This window comes from Balearica regulorum, chromosome 13 (genome assembly GCF_011004875.1).
Source record: "Balearica regulorum gibbericeps isolate bBalReg1 chromosome 13, bBalReg1.pri, whole genome shotgun sequence".
Classification (NCBI taxonomy): domain Eukaryota; kingdom Metazoa; phylum Chordata; class Aves; order Gruiformes; family Gruidae; genus Balearica; species Balearica regulorum.
Genome location: NC_046196.1, coordinates 22,669,681 through 22,684,147, shown reverse-complemented (window position 1 = coordinate 22,684,147; position 14,467 = coordinate 22,669,681). Strand labels below are relative to the sequence as shown.

The 14,467-nt window shown below is 53.3% G+C and overlaps 1 protein-coding gene across 1 annotated transcript in view; it reads left to right on the top strand.

Annotated features, from left to right (window-relative positions):
- The window catches only part of CPNE2 (copine 2), a 54,995-nt gene that overhangs the window by 26,964 nt on the left and 13,564 nt on the right, over positions 1–14,467 (top strand). The window contains 8 exon segments of the mRNA XM_075765215.1: positions 936–971; positions 973–1,008; positions 5,058–5,141; positions 7,938–8,027; positions 8,272–8,370; positions 10,524–10,610; positions 11,376–11,435; positions 13,825–13,958. Of these exon segments, the coding sequence (XP_075621330.1) occupies positions 936–971; positions 973–1,008; positions 5,058–5,141; positions 7,938–8,027; positions 8,272–8,370; positions 10,524–10,610; positions 11,376–11,435; positions 13,825–13,958 (626 nt within the window).

The window sequence follows — 14,467 nt, the reverse complement described above, 5'->3', positions numbered from 1 at the left end:
GCTCCTCAGGAGCAACGCTGGCGTTTCCATCCTTGGGCCTGTCTCGTCAGTGATGGTGCGGAGACAGACCTTGAGTCCTTGGTGCCACCGGCATCTCCCCCAAGGGATGGAGCAGCTGCTTTTTGCCATGCCCAGCTTGGGACATGGAGGACGAGGTGGCACATCTTGCTGGCTCCTGCTTCCTCTTGGCTTGGTCCTTGGAGGCTTCTCCATGTTCTGAACGAGCCCTGGTGCAGAAAAGCCACGTGAGACCCAAGAAAGGGGATGAGTTTCTTACCAGAAGCATCATTTTAGACCTGATGGCACCGGGGAAGGAGACTGCTTGAGATGTCCTGGCAGCTCATTCTCCCTTCAAATTGTCCGCTCGAGAGGTTTAATCGTACCTGTCAACTCCCAGCCCTGCAAACAAATGTGTTTCACATGGACTCAGCCCCAGCGATGGGGCTGTGGGGGTCAGTGGGTGTCCCGGGGGCTCCAGCTGCAGCACCTCTACCGTAGCTGGTAGCCTGCTAAGAAAACATCCTGCTGTGTGTTAAAGCCGGTGCGTGTCGCTGCCTCGGCCCAGGGTAGATGGCAATGCCCAGCCAGGGGCAATTTGGGCTTTTCCTCCATCTTTCTCCATTCCAGGGAAGAGCTGGGAAGCAGGCTTTGGTCCCAAATTGATCTGCAAAGGTAAAATTAGTTTAAGTCCTCAATAGTGAAATATCGTGTGCATTGGGTCATCCGATCTCTCAGCTGGGAAATGGGTTTTGCAGGAGTTGTGCGGGTTTTGCAGGAGTTGTGCAGGTTTTGCAGGAGTTGTGCAGATTTTGAAGGAGTTGTGCAGGTATCTCCACAGAGCACGACCTCAGGGTCTGGATTCTCTTCTGGCTTTTGGCTTGCTGTTCACTTACTTGTCGTGCTGAGAATGAGTGCAGCTTTCCCTTGTCTTTCAGATAGCTGCCCAAGAGCTCTCGGATAACAGGGTGATAAACTCTGAGCATGGCCGGCAGAAAAACTGGATAGAAGGTGAGTGGGGTTGTGTCTGGGGGATGCAATGTCTGTCCTTTGTAGGCTAAGGGATCTAAAGAAATCCTGCTTTTGGGTATAGCAGTGACAGAAAATAGTCCTGCTGGAGAAAGCAGCAGGGTGAGACCGGAGGTCTGGGTACGCCCATGCCTCAGTTTCCCTATTGTCACAGTATTGCTTTCTTCATCGCGCGTGTTGAGATGGAAAGTCTACGTGTGGCACAGGATCTGTGCGCTAGACACCAGATTTACCACTTCAGTGGCTGTCGTTTGGAAGTGTCTCCTGATGGAGCTGGGGGTATCGATGCCCCTTGGACATGTTTCAGAAGTGCTGAGAGCTCCTGGCTTGTGGCCCTCAGCCCCTCTGGAAGTGGAGCAAACATCTGCTTGTATATCAAACAGTAGGGCCCGTCTTTTCCGAGGAAGAAGCGTTGATCTCATGGAGGCAGGTAATACATGAATTTTGCCTTGGGTATGATACGCAGGAAACTGTGAGCCTTTCTGAACAAAGCCATCTGACCTTGCTTACCAGGCAACCAGAGCTATTCCTCTTAAACCAGTGCTGTTGCTAAGCGATCGATGGGAATATTATTTTCCCCTTCTTTGTAGTCTCTTGCATTCTTGGCAGGATGGCCCTCAGTTTTCAAAGCAAGTTAAAGCAAGCCTCCAGGCAGAAGGGTATTTCCTGGAGCAGAAGATGTGGTTTGTCCAAACTGGATGGATGTCCAGTTTATGCAAGTGTTTTCCCGACCTGTGGGGAATGGCTGTTTTCTCACTCTCCTGCTTACCCTGCCCAGTGCTAGGAGCCAAACGCCCCTGTTGAGGAATCCCCAAATAACTCCATTTCAGAAATGGGTTGGAAGATGTCCTCAAGCTGGTGGCTTCATCTGAGACATGGCCCATGCATGCCAATGAAGACATCCCTAATGCAACAGTTTTCTTCCAGTGCCCCAAGAAAAAGCCTCTGCTCCCTCGCAAAGCAAGGGCTGGGCTTTCACAGCGGGGTTGGTGCCCTTCCTTCATACTTCAGGGCCCCTTTGCAGCTGTGGCCATTGTGAAGAGCAGGGCCAAGGACCTGGGTCCTCTCTGCAATGCTGGTAGCTCAGGCATACGTCCACTTGTTGTACTGGCAACTTCATTGGTGGCATCACTTGCTCCATGGGCAGGAGTTGCTTTTCTAACTGGTTTGCAACCAAATTCCTCTACCAGGTTATGCAAAAGGTGACATCTTTTGATATTCTTCAACTAGGACATGATACCTGTGGGTCTGCTGCCCTTCAAACCCACAGTCAAGGTACAGAAATTCAGCTTATGCTGGGATAAGGACTGTGAATAACCCTGTTCTTTCTGGGTATCCCTCAAGTTTATCAATACAGGTCAGCAGAAAGCTCCTTCCTGTGACCACCTGCCGTTACCAAGAGCAGACGAGGTTTCTTTGCTGATTCCCATAACGCAGCGCAGCATTGCAGTGCTCAAAATCCTGCTCATGGGCAAAGGATGTTGATGCCACTTCAGAGCAGAACACAAATTAAAATGGTCTCTGAACAAGGAAATTGGACAAGCCTCAGTATTTTTGGGTCATTATTGGCCATGGATGAAAATGCAACCATGGGAGTGGATAAAACTCATTTAAGCTTAGGAAAGATGGGGCAGAAGACGCAGCTAAGCAAAAAAAACTACAGGAGTAAGGCTGCAGCCTGGGAGGGTAACACCATCCTGCACCAGGTAGCTGAGGACCATGGCTAGAGGCTCAGACATCATGTGAAGGTTTGGATCTCACAGGGTTTTGTGGTGGGGCCATGGGATTGTCTTGCTGCACACACCAAGCCAAAGCCACGAGCATCCCTTACCGGTAACTGTGCTGCAAACGCAGCCTGGAGCTGTGCTTGGACCCAGGCAGCTCCTTCTGCTGTGACCACCCCAAGGCCAGGACCTCTCTCAGGCCATGGCAGGTCCTCCTCCCCATCACACATCCATGGTTTCTCCACCTGTGGCTTACTACCTTGCTTTAAATGCCAAAGCTGCACAGCGCGAGCATGTCAGCAGCAGAACCAGCCTGAGGCTCTTGTACCTTATGTCAGATCAGCCCTCGGTAGAGTTGTTTTAAGAAAAAATAACTTGCAGAAGGGGAGGTATTTTCACCTGGGACCAGCCCTGGCGAAGACATCCCCAGAGCCGTGTGTGCCACCGCAGCTGTGGGGACGGCAGCAGTGTGGTGCCTTGGGCATGGCTGGGGGAGAGCAAGTGCTGCGGGACAGGATTGTGCTGGAAGCCATGGTTTGGGAGCTGCGTCTAGTTGAAGTGCCACCTCCGCCCTCCTTGTCCACGGTTTGCAAGGACCAGATTGGATAATTCAGATGCTTGGACTAGTTTGCAGATTGATCTGGTCTGCTGAGCTCCTTTGGTTGCTCAGTTTCCGTCTCCTGCCAGGGATGAGATGTTTGTGGGTTTGATGTTTTAAAATAGCAGCCCATGATCCTGTGGCTTGGAGGCATCTCCCACCCTGCTTTGGATGGAGCAAGGCTGACCGGACTTGCAAACCAGGCTGCTCCACATGGGATGGCAGCAGACATCCTTCAAAGCTCCCCGCTGTCATCCGAGCCAGTGCCTCCACCAGCCCACGCTGGGTCAGCACTGGTGAAACCGTGTTGGGTTGCAGGTTAAACCAGCGTAGGCAGGGTCAGGTACCCACCACTGGTTCCTTCGTCCACCAGTGAAGCTTGAAAGCACCGAGTCCTGCAGTGAGCTGGAACAGAGCTGTGCCAGAACCGTAACCCTGCAGAAAGAATGGCTTGGTTTTCTCTCCCACAAACATGTGAAAAACAGTAGGAAAAAAATAGCCTCATCTCATCAGAGAGTGTCCCTGTGAGCCTTTATGGTCTGCTCTTCTGGCAGAAGAATTTTGACTGAAGCAGGTTATAGTTTCTCCAAGCCAAAACACTTTGCAGCGATTTACTTTTCTGGCTGGCTTTGGAACAGGATTTTGGATTGAACATTAATGGGTTTTTCTGCTGGGGCATCACTAGAGCCTGTTTCCATCCCAGCCATCAACTCCTGGACAGGGGCTCCTGAGTATCCATCCTTCCTCCTCCTCCCCGAGCAGCCCCCTGCATCCCCACCACACCACATGGAAGGCCAAAAAGGTCCTGTTCAAACCCATAAGAGGTTCCTCCAGCTCTTTGCTGGACTCAGGCAGCCACCTCCTTCTGGGAGGAAAACCCAGCCGAAATGGCTTGAGTTCTCGGTAAATAATTTGTAGTATTTTGGGCTTGGTTTCTTGTTAGCCACATCTTAGTTTTTCTGAATGGGAATGAAGTTCTCCTTAGAAACGTTGGAGTTCCCCCATGTCGGTGGCACCAGTGTTGCCCTCCTCTCTGGGCTGGGGGTGCCCCAAAATAGCCCCCGTGCTGATACCCAGCAGGGACGCATGTATGTGTGTACATATTTCTCATAAACCAGCAGGCCTTTATCAGAGGAATATCTAGGCGACGCTGGCAGGAAAGTCAGCACACGCTGACTCAGGGCTGCATATCTCGGAGGGTGTTACATGATCTCTGTCAACACCAGGGCAGCTCGCTCCTTAAAGGTTTCCTCTGCTCGTGCTTTACCGCTGTGTGTAGGAGTTGGGTTCTTTTTCCTTTTTCCCCCCAAGACACTCATGCACTTCATAATTCTGTTTTTCCTTTGAAGCTTTGGATGTTTTTCCAAGCTGCCTCCCAGCTGGGGTTATTTTCCATGGCATCTACATCCAGAGAGCTCGCTGGGTGGCGGGTGTCCGCCGGCAAAACCCACAGGCATGTGCTGGGGTGCCGAGTCGCCTGCCGCATCACTGCCGAAATGCGGTGATCTGTGTGACCAGGACACGGAGGGGTGGCAGGGTGCTGTCCGTGGGTGCTGCCTCTTTGCCAGTGTGCTTGAGCCAGTCTCGTGAGGACATGAGGGCGTCTGCAGGGTTGGCACTGACGGGGAAGGAGGTCTCTCTCGGACCGGCTCTCGCTGGACCAGCTGCTTGTAAAGCACCATGTAACCCATCCTGTTCTTCTCCTCCAGGACCTGTTTGGAAAGTCAGACCCCTTCTTGGAGTTTCATAAACCAGGTGATGATGGGAAGTGGATGCTGGTCCACAGAACAGAGGTGAGCGCGACTCTAGCCCAAGCTGCTGAGACACCACCATCCTTACACCTGCTCCTTTTGCCCTTTAGGCATTATCTCATCAGTCACCCACAAAGCAAGGTGGGATCCAGGGATTTCAGAACCTCATGGCTGCCTTCCTGGTGTCCAGCTGAGGCTGCTGGACTCCAGCAGATGAAGATTTACTGAGGCCAGTAAGGTCTTGAGATCTTTTCTGTACTACTCACTACTGTATCTACCAAGCAGAGAGGGAGATGGTCTTTTAACCCTGGGCACGGGCTGTGCCTTGGACCACTCACCCTCCACATGCAGGAGCAGCAGGATGAGCTGTGACCTGGGGAGGTGGTGGACAGAGGTGGTGGGATGCGGCCCAGGGGGACGGTAGTGGGGAAATCTTAAAACAAGCATCTGCCAGGTCCTCAGCTCACCTGGGAGGAAGCTCAGGCAGCTCCAGCTTCATCGCATGAGCACTCAGGCTGGTGTCTCACGGCTGAGCCCCGGCTGAGAAGGCAGAGGTACTGGGGTCCCGGGGGGTACGGTCCGGGGCAGCTGACCCCTCCCTGTCCCTCACTTATACCCGCTGTGATACTTTGATCGGAGCTCCCTTCTGGTCATGTTGTCAAGCTGCTGAAGCCAGCGACATTCCGAATCAGAGGCAGAGCACGGGCAGGGAGAAGCGTGCCCGCAGGGGCATTTGCTGGGAGAGGCAGAAGGCTGGCTTCTGCTTTAAAACCAGACTAGTAACTACTTTTCAACAGCTTTTTTCTCCCCCCTCCTCAAACTTGTTTCAAGGCTTTTTTTTTTTTTTTTTTGCATGTAGCTCCTGGCAGCTGGCGGAGAGAGGAGGGGGCGATAGCTGCAGGACGGGCTCACAGCAACCCCCGTGTCGGAGCAAGAGGGTCCCATCACACCTCATCTCCCACCCTTTTCCTCCTGTCCCCATCTCACCCCCTCTTCTCCTTGTCCCCTCAAGGCTTGGTTAAGGAGCTTGCTGTCCCACCGCAGCAAACTGCTGTAACAAAACACAGCGTGAACTCATGCGGAAGGAGAGGGTGGTATTTATTTACAAAGTCTCTCCATACGTTGTTTTTTCCCACTGCTGTGCAAAGGCCACGAGGATTTCCTTCACTCGCACACCCACGGGAACACAAGCACCACGACAAGCACCAGGACATGTGTCCTCTGGTCTCGATACAGGCAGTCCTTTTAAGCCTAGCTCTGCTGTTTATTTTCCAGTGCTTTCCCACACACGTTTCTGTGCATATTTGATTTGTACCAACCTCAATATTTCTCTCGTATTTCTGCGGGAGCAGCCTGGGACCTCGTTTGGTTTTTTTCTCCTGGTTTAGTGTGGGTAGCTGCTCTTTGGCTCACCAAGACGTGTTTCTCAGGCATGGGGATTTGGGGTGACCTCCAGCCCTCCTCTCCGGAAGAGGCATGGGAATTGGGAGCGTGGCTGCAGACCAGCCGTCGCTGGGATCACTATAAGCGGGTCAGGTTTATGGGGAGCAGATGTATAGACTGATTTTTCCTCTGGGCTGCTGCCACTGTCCTGTCTTGCTGGATAAGGGTCTAGCCAGGTTTTCTTTCAAGTAACGGGTGCTCCAACATCCCCCTCCTTACCAGCCCCGACTGCGTCCTGCTGCCCGTGGAGGAATCCCGTGCCAAGAAAGCACCTTTGTGTTTTGAGGTCGGATACAAAGAAATAAGGTTCCTCATTCTTGCAGCTTTGGGTGCAGGAATGTAACCAGCTCTCAGCCTGACGCTGGCGTTTCTCATGCCACCGCGGAGGTGTCTGGCAGGGAAGGATCAGTGTGCTCATTACAGCCTGTTATTGAAGCGCAAGTGTGAACACCCAGCTGGGCGCCGTGCGACGGGGACGCCGGATCCTTTCCCCACCCACCCCGGGGACCCGGCGGCTGGCAGCGTGCAGGCACCATCTCGGGGTGCGTGGGCTCCCCCCTGCTCTTCCCAGCCTCCTGGAGGAGTTGTTTACAAATTCTCGACTAAACTGTGCTCGCAGTGTCAGGGTTTCCCCCGGTCTCGTGCAAGAGCCTGTCTGTAAAACAAGACGCCCATTTCGGGTCCTGCGCGGCTGTTTGCCTGCAGCAGCCACTGTGGACCTCTTCCTCACTGGGCTGCACTGTTGCTGCTCTGGCTGCAAAGGTCCAAGGTCCTCCCTGCCAGACCTCCCCATGTTTACCCTGCGCGGAGAAGGGTTAATCTGCTGCCTGTGTCCAACTTTCCTCATATTGATGGGAATCTCTCTTTTTGAGCAAAACACCTTTGTGAAAGAGGGGCTTCACCTGCCCTGCAGGCATCTCCGACGTACACAGCACGTGCCTGGAGCCTGCAAGCGTTTGCTGAAGTTTCCACCAAGCTATTGCGTCCTCTCAGGAAATGTCAAAAAGCATCAATTAATATTTCTCCAGCTCGGGCAGCAGATGTTACGCAGATGAGGCAAGAGAGCTGGACGTGCCCGGGGTTGTTTTTGGCTTTCCCAGCTGGATGCGGCATCCTGCTGCTCCATCTTCTCGGTGGTCAGACCCCAGATGGATGTCGGCTGTGCTGGCGTGCTGGGTGGTAGTAAGCAATGAGTAGGGCGCAGGTTTGTTTAATTGCCCCCAGAGGTGATTAAATCCCCCCAACGTGATGCAAACGCCTCTGTTGTAACTCGCACATGCTGCAGCATGAGAACCTGGTCCAGGGTCGCTCTTGGAGATGTGTGCCCACTTTGCACCAGTCCCTCCCTGCAGGCGTGTCCGTTGTAATGATATCCCTTCCCTTCCCACCCCGCAGGTGATCAAGTACACGCTGGACCCCGTCTGGAAGCCGTTCACCGTGCCTTTGGTGTCACTGTGCGATGGAGATGTAGAGAAGCTGATAAAGGTAATGGGGGGCCCTTCAGCTTGCATCGTGGTGGTCGGCCTCTGGGATCGATCGCTAAACCTCTAAAACCCCACGGCTGGTTTATTAAAAAAAACAGCAACAAACAAAAAACATCAGAACCACCCCCAAACCCCCAAAAAACCATGTTTGGGGTCTCTAACAGGAGAGGTTGGGAACTTCATCAGGTCTCCTTGCAGGAGGTGGTTACTGTGTCTGAGGCTGGTTTGTGCTCCTTCCGCTCTAGGTGATGTGTTACGACTACGACAGCGATGGGGGACACGACTTCATCGGGGAATTTCAGACCTCGGTGGCCAGGATGTGTGAAGCCCAAGATGCCTTGCCGGTGAGTGCCGACACGCTTTTAGGGAAGAACGAGGAAGGGGCTCCTCGGGGTTGACGGTGGACTTTGGTACTTGCACCGAGACCCTCAACCTGTGCTGAGAAGAAGCCAAGTCCAACCTCCAACATCCTTTCTCCTCCCACCTGCACCATGAGTGACCCAGGCCAGTGTTGTAGCTAGAAAGGGCTAAAATTGGGCTCTGCTGAGATGACTGAAGCAGCACCCGTGATCTGGAGGATGCCCTGTGGTTTTGGGGGTGAGAAGGAGAGGTGTGACATGTTGCTGGGGCTGTGTCTGCTGCACGGACAGCCTGGTCCAAAGGAGACCCAGCTCCAGCGCAACTGTGGCCAAAGGTGTCCCCATCTTCCCCTCAAAATGCTGGCCAAAAGCCTTGGCAGATGCCTCCTCACTGAAGGCATGTCATGAAGACTCCTGGATTAAGCAGGGCTTTTTGCTGCCATGATCGCCAGAGTTACAAAACCAAGAGGAGGTCTTGGCCGAGACGTGGGGATGTGTATTGCACCTCGTGTGGTGCAATAAGAAAAGTTTCCTGTCTGGGGAAACTGAGGCACAAAGGCATGAAGTGCCCTGCCCAGGACCGCGCAAGCTGATAGCGCCAGAGACAGGTGTTGAGCCTGTTTTTCCACTGGATTTGCAACCTGCCAGCCTAGCAATAAAATCTTCTTGTCTCTCCACCGGACCCTGATCCGTGCTGGTTAGCAGAGAGTAAAACTCGCCTTGCTGCGTGCCTGTGCTGTGTGCTGCCATGCGCAACGTGGCTCCAGCTGGGGACGGACTCTCTCCGCCTCTTGCCCTTGCCTAGCTTGTCACGAAATGCTTCGCGCCCTCCCTTCCCCGTAAAGCTGTTCCCCAGCTGATGCCACTCTCTGAGTGGAGCTGCAGTGGGGTCCGGGCAGAGGAAGGTGTCTCCAAAAGCACGTGGCCACTGCTCACCACCGCTGCATACCACCCTTCAGCATCCCTTCTCCCTAGGGTGGCTCCTCATGACCTGTCTCATCTTTTTGTGTGGCCACGCTGATGAGGGTAAATACAGAAGCGGGGACAGAGATGCTCTTGCTGTAGACCAGGTGCCATGTGCTTGTGTGCTTGCAGGCAGGAGCAGCACCAGCCAGCCACAGCCTGGCTAAGAGCGGGGAAAGGCTCATTGCCATCAACAGCTGGTCTGAGCAGGTCCAGGGCCATCACCAGCTGGTCTGAGCAGGTCCAGGGCCATCACCAGCTGGTCTGAACATGTCCAGGGCCATCAACAGCTGGTCTGAGCAGGTCCAGGGCCATCACCAGCTGGTCTGAACATGTCCAGGGCCATCAACAGCTGGTCTGAGCAGGTCCAGGGCCATCACCAGCTGGTCTGAACATGTCCAGGGCCATCACTGGGATGGTCTGAGCAGAACACTGGGGGAGGGGGCACAGACTGGCCACCACCATCCCATGTGGGACACATATGGACCCATGTGGGAGCTACCTGCTAGTGGGTCTGGGCTGGACCATCTGCCTGGGTTTATTTGGACTTAGGGGATTTTATTACTAGATCTATATTTTGATTTTGTTCAGTCTGTGAAACGCAATGTTCACATTCAGGAAACGTAAAGATTTTACTATTTAAATGTTCCCATTTTTCTGCACCTGGAAGAATGGATGTGACTTTCTTTCCGTGCTCCCCCCCCAGCTCACTCCTGCCATCTCCCCCAGACCAACCTGCATGTAAACTTTCTTCCTGGACAAGAGTTTTTATTCGGGTTTAGATTTATTTTTTTTTTTCAAATTGAAACATTGGAGCAATTTTCTGAATGTTCAGAAGTCATTTTGTTTTCCCAGAGCTTTTGAGGAAAGGTGATGGCCTGCCCTAATTATTCATGTGTTTGACCTGTCCCATCCCGTTTGCCCCATCCCATCTCACAGATCCCCGTAACCTCATCCTGAAAGCCCCTGGGAAGGAAAAGCAGCCCCTTCCCAAGCAGGTCCTGCGCCTCTCTTTCCATCATTAAATAGCAATAGCTAGCTGTGATTCATTTATGCCTCTTCAGCAATTTGAAACGCTTGGAGGGAGGGTTCCCGCAGGATGCGGCCGCTGGTGGCACCTGCAGCCACCCGTCACAGCCCAGCTCTCACACCAGTGTCTGTCTCTCATGTTACAGCTTGAGCTAGAGTGCATTAACCCCAAAAAGCAAAAGAAGAAAAAGAATTACAAGAACTCTGGGATCATCATTGTCAAGTCCTGCAAAGTGAGTATGATGCTGGGATGTTTGCTTCTGCTCCTGGCCAAGCTCAGGTCCTACCAAGCTCCCTTCATCCCTTCTGCCTCCAGCACCCTTGTGTTTCCAGGCACAGGACCTGTGGAGCAGGAATGAAAGTGTGATCTCCTTTCTGCTTGGGTTTCTCTCCACTTGGAGCAGCTGATATATCGGATCTGCCTGGGTGGCCGCAGACCCAAGAGATGTGGTCAACATGGGCAGCTTCTGCATGAAGCCCAAGCTGCAGACACCTACCGACTACTTGGTGTCTTCTTGGGGGCAAGGGTTGGGTGCAGGTGGGAGAGGTCCTTATTCTGAGCTGAGGTGTTGGTGAAGTCCTCCCTTCGTATGGCAGCAGCACAGCGCCGTACGCCATGCACCGACATAGTTCTTCCCGCACCAGATCTGCAGGTGGTGTGAGATCATTTTGGCCATGGGGAGAGGATCTTCCATTCAGTTCACCATGACAGACCATGACTCAGGGATCCCTGTCCAGGCCTCCCACCCCAGCTTTTGACCAACACGTGGCCCTGCTTGGCCTCACGTGTCTTGTGAGGTGCCAAACTGCTGCCATGGGAGACCCAAGTGGTTCTTCCCATCTGCTTTGCTGAAGGTCCCCGAAGGCCCCAACTCGCAGTGACTGCAGGCTTGGGCACCTTCTGTGTTTGGGGGTTTTTTTTTGGGGGGGGGGTTGGGTTTTTTGTGTTCTGCAATGGTGAAGATTGCTGAAACATTTATTATTCTTTGTCCTTTCAGATAACCAGAGATTTCTCCTTCCTGGACTACATCCTGGGAGGCTGCCAGCTGATGTTTACCGTAAGGACTTTCGTTCCTCTTTGCCCAGTAACAGTAAAACTTATGTAATGGTCAAAACTGGAGAGGGAGGTTCTGCGTGAGATTTGGCACCAGCTTGGGTGGCTTTTCAGGGCAATGAAGAGCTACCTCATGTTGCTGTTAAACCATGTGGTTTTGGGGCTTTGGGGGTTGCTACTGCGATGCTCAGGTGCATCCAACGGCACGGAGCGAGCTGGCTAGACTTTGGTGGAAGATCAGACTCCCACAAAGACCTTCTGACCCTTCACAAAATGTTACCGACTTCTCTCCCCATCGCAAGGTTTAATCACCCTCCCGTTTTTATGGAAGGTCTCCTTATTTTGAAGCAAACTGAGAGACTTTGGGCTGTTAATGAGACTGTTTTCTGCATTTTTACTGGCATTTCCACCTTCTTTCAAGCTGGACCATGGTTTGCCAGGAGTAGCTAAACAAGGACATTTCAACATCAAGTGAAACCACCACAATGCAGAATTGGGGTTTATAATTTCTGCAAACTTTTCTGGTGCAGTATCCGGAGAGCTGCGGGCACTCACAGTATTTCAGTTTGTATTTTGTTGTTTCGTCTAAAAACATGATGGGGGGAGAGTAGGAGGAGGAGGAAGGGTTGCCATAGGAACAGGAGTGATTGGGAGAGCTTTTTGTGTGCCGCTCTGCCGCTGCGTGCTAAGGTCTTGGTGCTGGAGAGTGAATAGGAGAGAAAAATCATTAAGTTTATTGGTAGCACAGAGCTCTTGTGTGAATTAGGCTGGAATGCAGAAATCGTCCTCCCCTTGTAAAGATCTGCTGGTTGTTGGAGGGTTTCTCCCCCTCCCAAGGCATCTTTGGTCCAAAAACCTGGCTGGGTTTGCGATGGGTGCAACCTGGCAGAAACACCTGAGCCGGGAGGAGGATGCTGCCGCATGCACCCCTGCCTCCAGAAAAGCCACCGGTGTCCTCCCCACCTGGGGAGAAGCCACAGAGAAGAGGGACATTGCGCCCTGTGCTGGAGCAGAGAAATCCATCACCCGAGTGCTGCTTTTGGTGGCATCGCTTGCACAAGCACGGCACACGCCTGTATGACTCCACCGAAACCCCTCCCTGTGCCTCAGTTTCCCTCTTGCTCTCTGACCGTGCCTGTGGTGGCTCAGCAGGAGCTGAGCCCACGGGCTTGGGCGGTACAGCAGTGAACCGCAGGCTGGTAAGGCTGTAAGGTTGCTTGACCTTACAGAAGAAGAAGTTGGATTTTCATAGAAGCATAGGATGGTTTGGGTTGGAAGGGACCTCACAGCCCATCCAGTCCCACCCCCTGCCATGGGCAGGGACACCCTCCACTAGCCCAGGTTGCCCAAAGCCCCATCCAACCTGGCCTTGAACACTGCCAGGGAGCCAGGGGCAGCCACAGCTTCTCTGGGCAGCCTGCTCCTGTGTCCCACCACCCTCATTGTACAACATTCCTCCCTTATCTCCAGTCCAAACCGACCTTCTGCCAGTTTAAAGCCACGTCCCCTTGTCCTGTCAAGCCTGTTTTACCAGCCACCCTTGCTGGTGGTGGCACGTCCTGGGCTGTGAGGTCTTCTTGCCCCAGCCAGGCCAAAGTCCGTCCTCAGCCAAACCCCCATTCGTCCTCTCCCACTACGGATACGGAGCAAAATCCCTCGCGAATCCCCTGAGCTCAATTTAGCTGGCAGAGTTATTTCGGGTTTTGCCTATATTTGCTAAGCAAACGAGACGAGCACAGTCACGCCGCCCGCTCGCCTCTTCCCAACTCTTCCTTCCCAGTCATTTCAGATCGGGTGGCTCAGCGTCTCGCCTCTTCTGACCAGATTTAACAGGGCCTGAGACAGGCATTTCTACAAATGTCTTTAAATAGAAAGCCTAATTGAGGAGGGACAAAACGGAGTGCCTTGCTGACAAAGTCCCCTGAGAGCTCAGCAGGCCCTGGGGAAGCCTGGTGAAAGGCGGCTGCAGGGAAAGGTCCCCTCAGGGCTGTAACTCTTCGGTCAAAGACCTTGAGGTCCAAATGCCCAGGTGGCCCTGGCTGCTTCCGTGTCCATAGGGCTACTCAGTTCCTGAGCTTACCGCCTGGGAGGTGGGCAGCGAGAGGCCTGCGCTGAGGTGCAGCGGCTTGCTCCAGCAAGCTGTGGGACACCGTATGTGATGTTTGCTGGTGCAAAGCGCAGGTGTAATTGGGAACAGCTTTGCCTAACCTACTATTTCATCAGCTTTTTTTAGGGAAGGTGAAGAGCTGGATTTTGTTAAACTCCTCCAAAAGTTTGAGGTTTGGGTCTTGAGGGGACTGTGTGGACCTCAAAGGTAATGGCGGCTCGGTGGCCCAGTCTGTGGTGGTGTCTGCTAATGGAGGACGGCTCTGTGCTTCTCTCTTGTCCGCCAGGTTGGGATTGACTTCACAGCCTCCAACGGGAACCCGCGAGAACCCTCCTCTTTGCACTACATCAACCCCCTGGGGACAAACGAGTACTTGTCGGCTATCTGGGCTGTCGGCCAGATCATCCAGGACTATGACTCGTAAGCACCGTGCCCTTCTGCCTCCACCCCTGCTTTGCTGACCCTTCCCTGCCTTCCCGAGGGGCTGCGGGGATGCATGTGCCTCAATTTCCCGTCTGCAGAACCTTGCTTTTGAAAAGCTCCTTGGGAGAAAATTGCCATGTACACTGGGATGCAGGAGGAGGAGAGGGTCAGGACAGGGTTTCTCCTCCCCCCCCGCCATCACCGCTGTTCAGAGGAAGGTTGCGTTACCAGAGGTGGAGCATCCTTCACGGGGAGCAGCTGGAGAGCAGCTGCTTGGTGCCCTCTCGGCGCAGAGGAGATGCCCTCAGCTTGCTGGTATTTGCTGTTGGCAGCTGCACCGCCGAGCTGCCTTGCTCCCCACCCGCCCTGAGGTGTGCCACATGGAAAAATATCATCTTAGACATCAAGAGAGCAAACAAAACAGAAATCTGTTAGTCTCGCCACGCTCTATAGTTAATTTTTTTTAAATCTCCAGGGTTACACATCAGCAAGAGACTCAGGTGTTT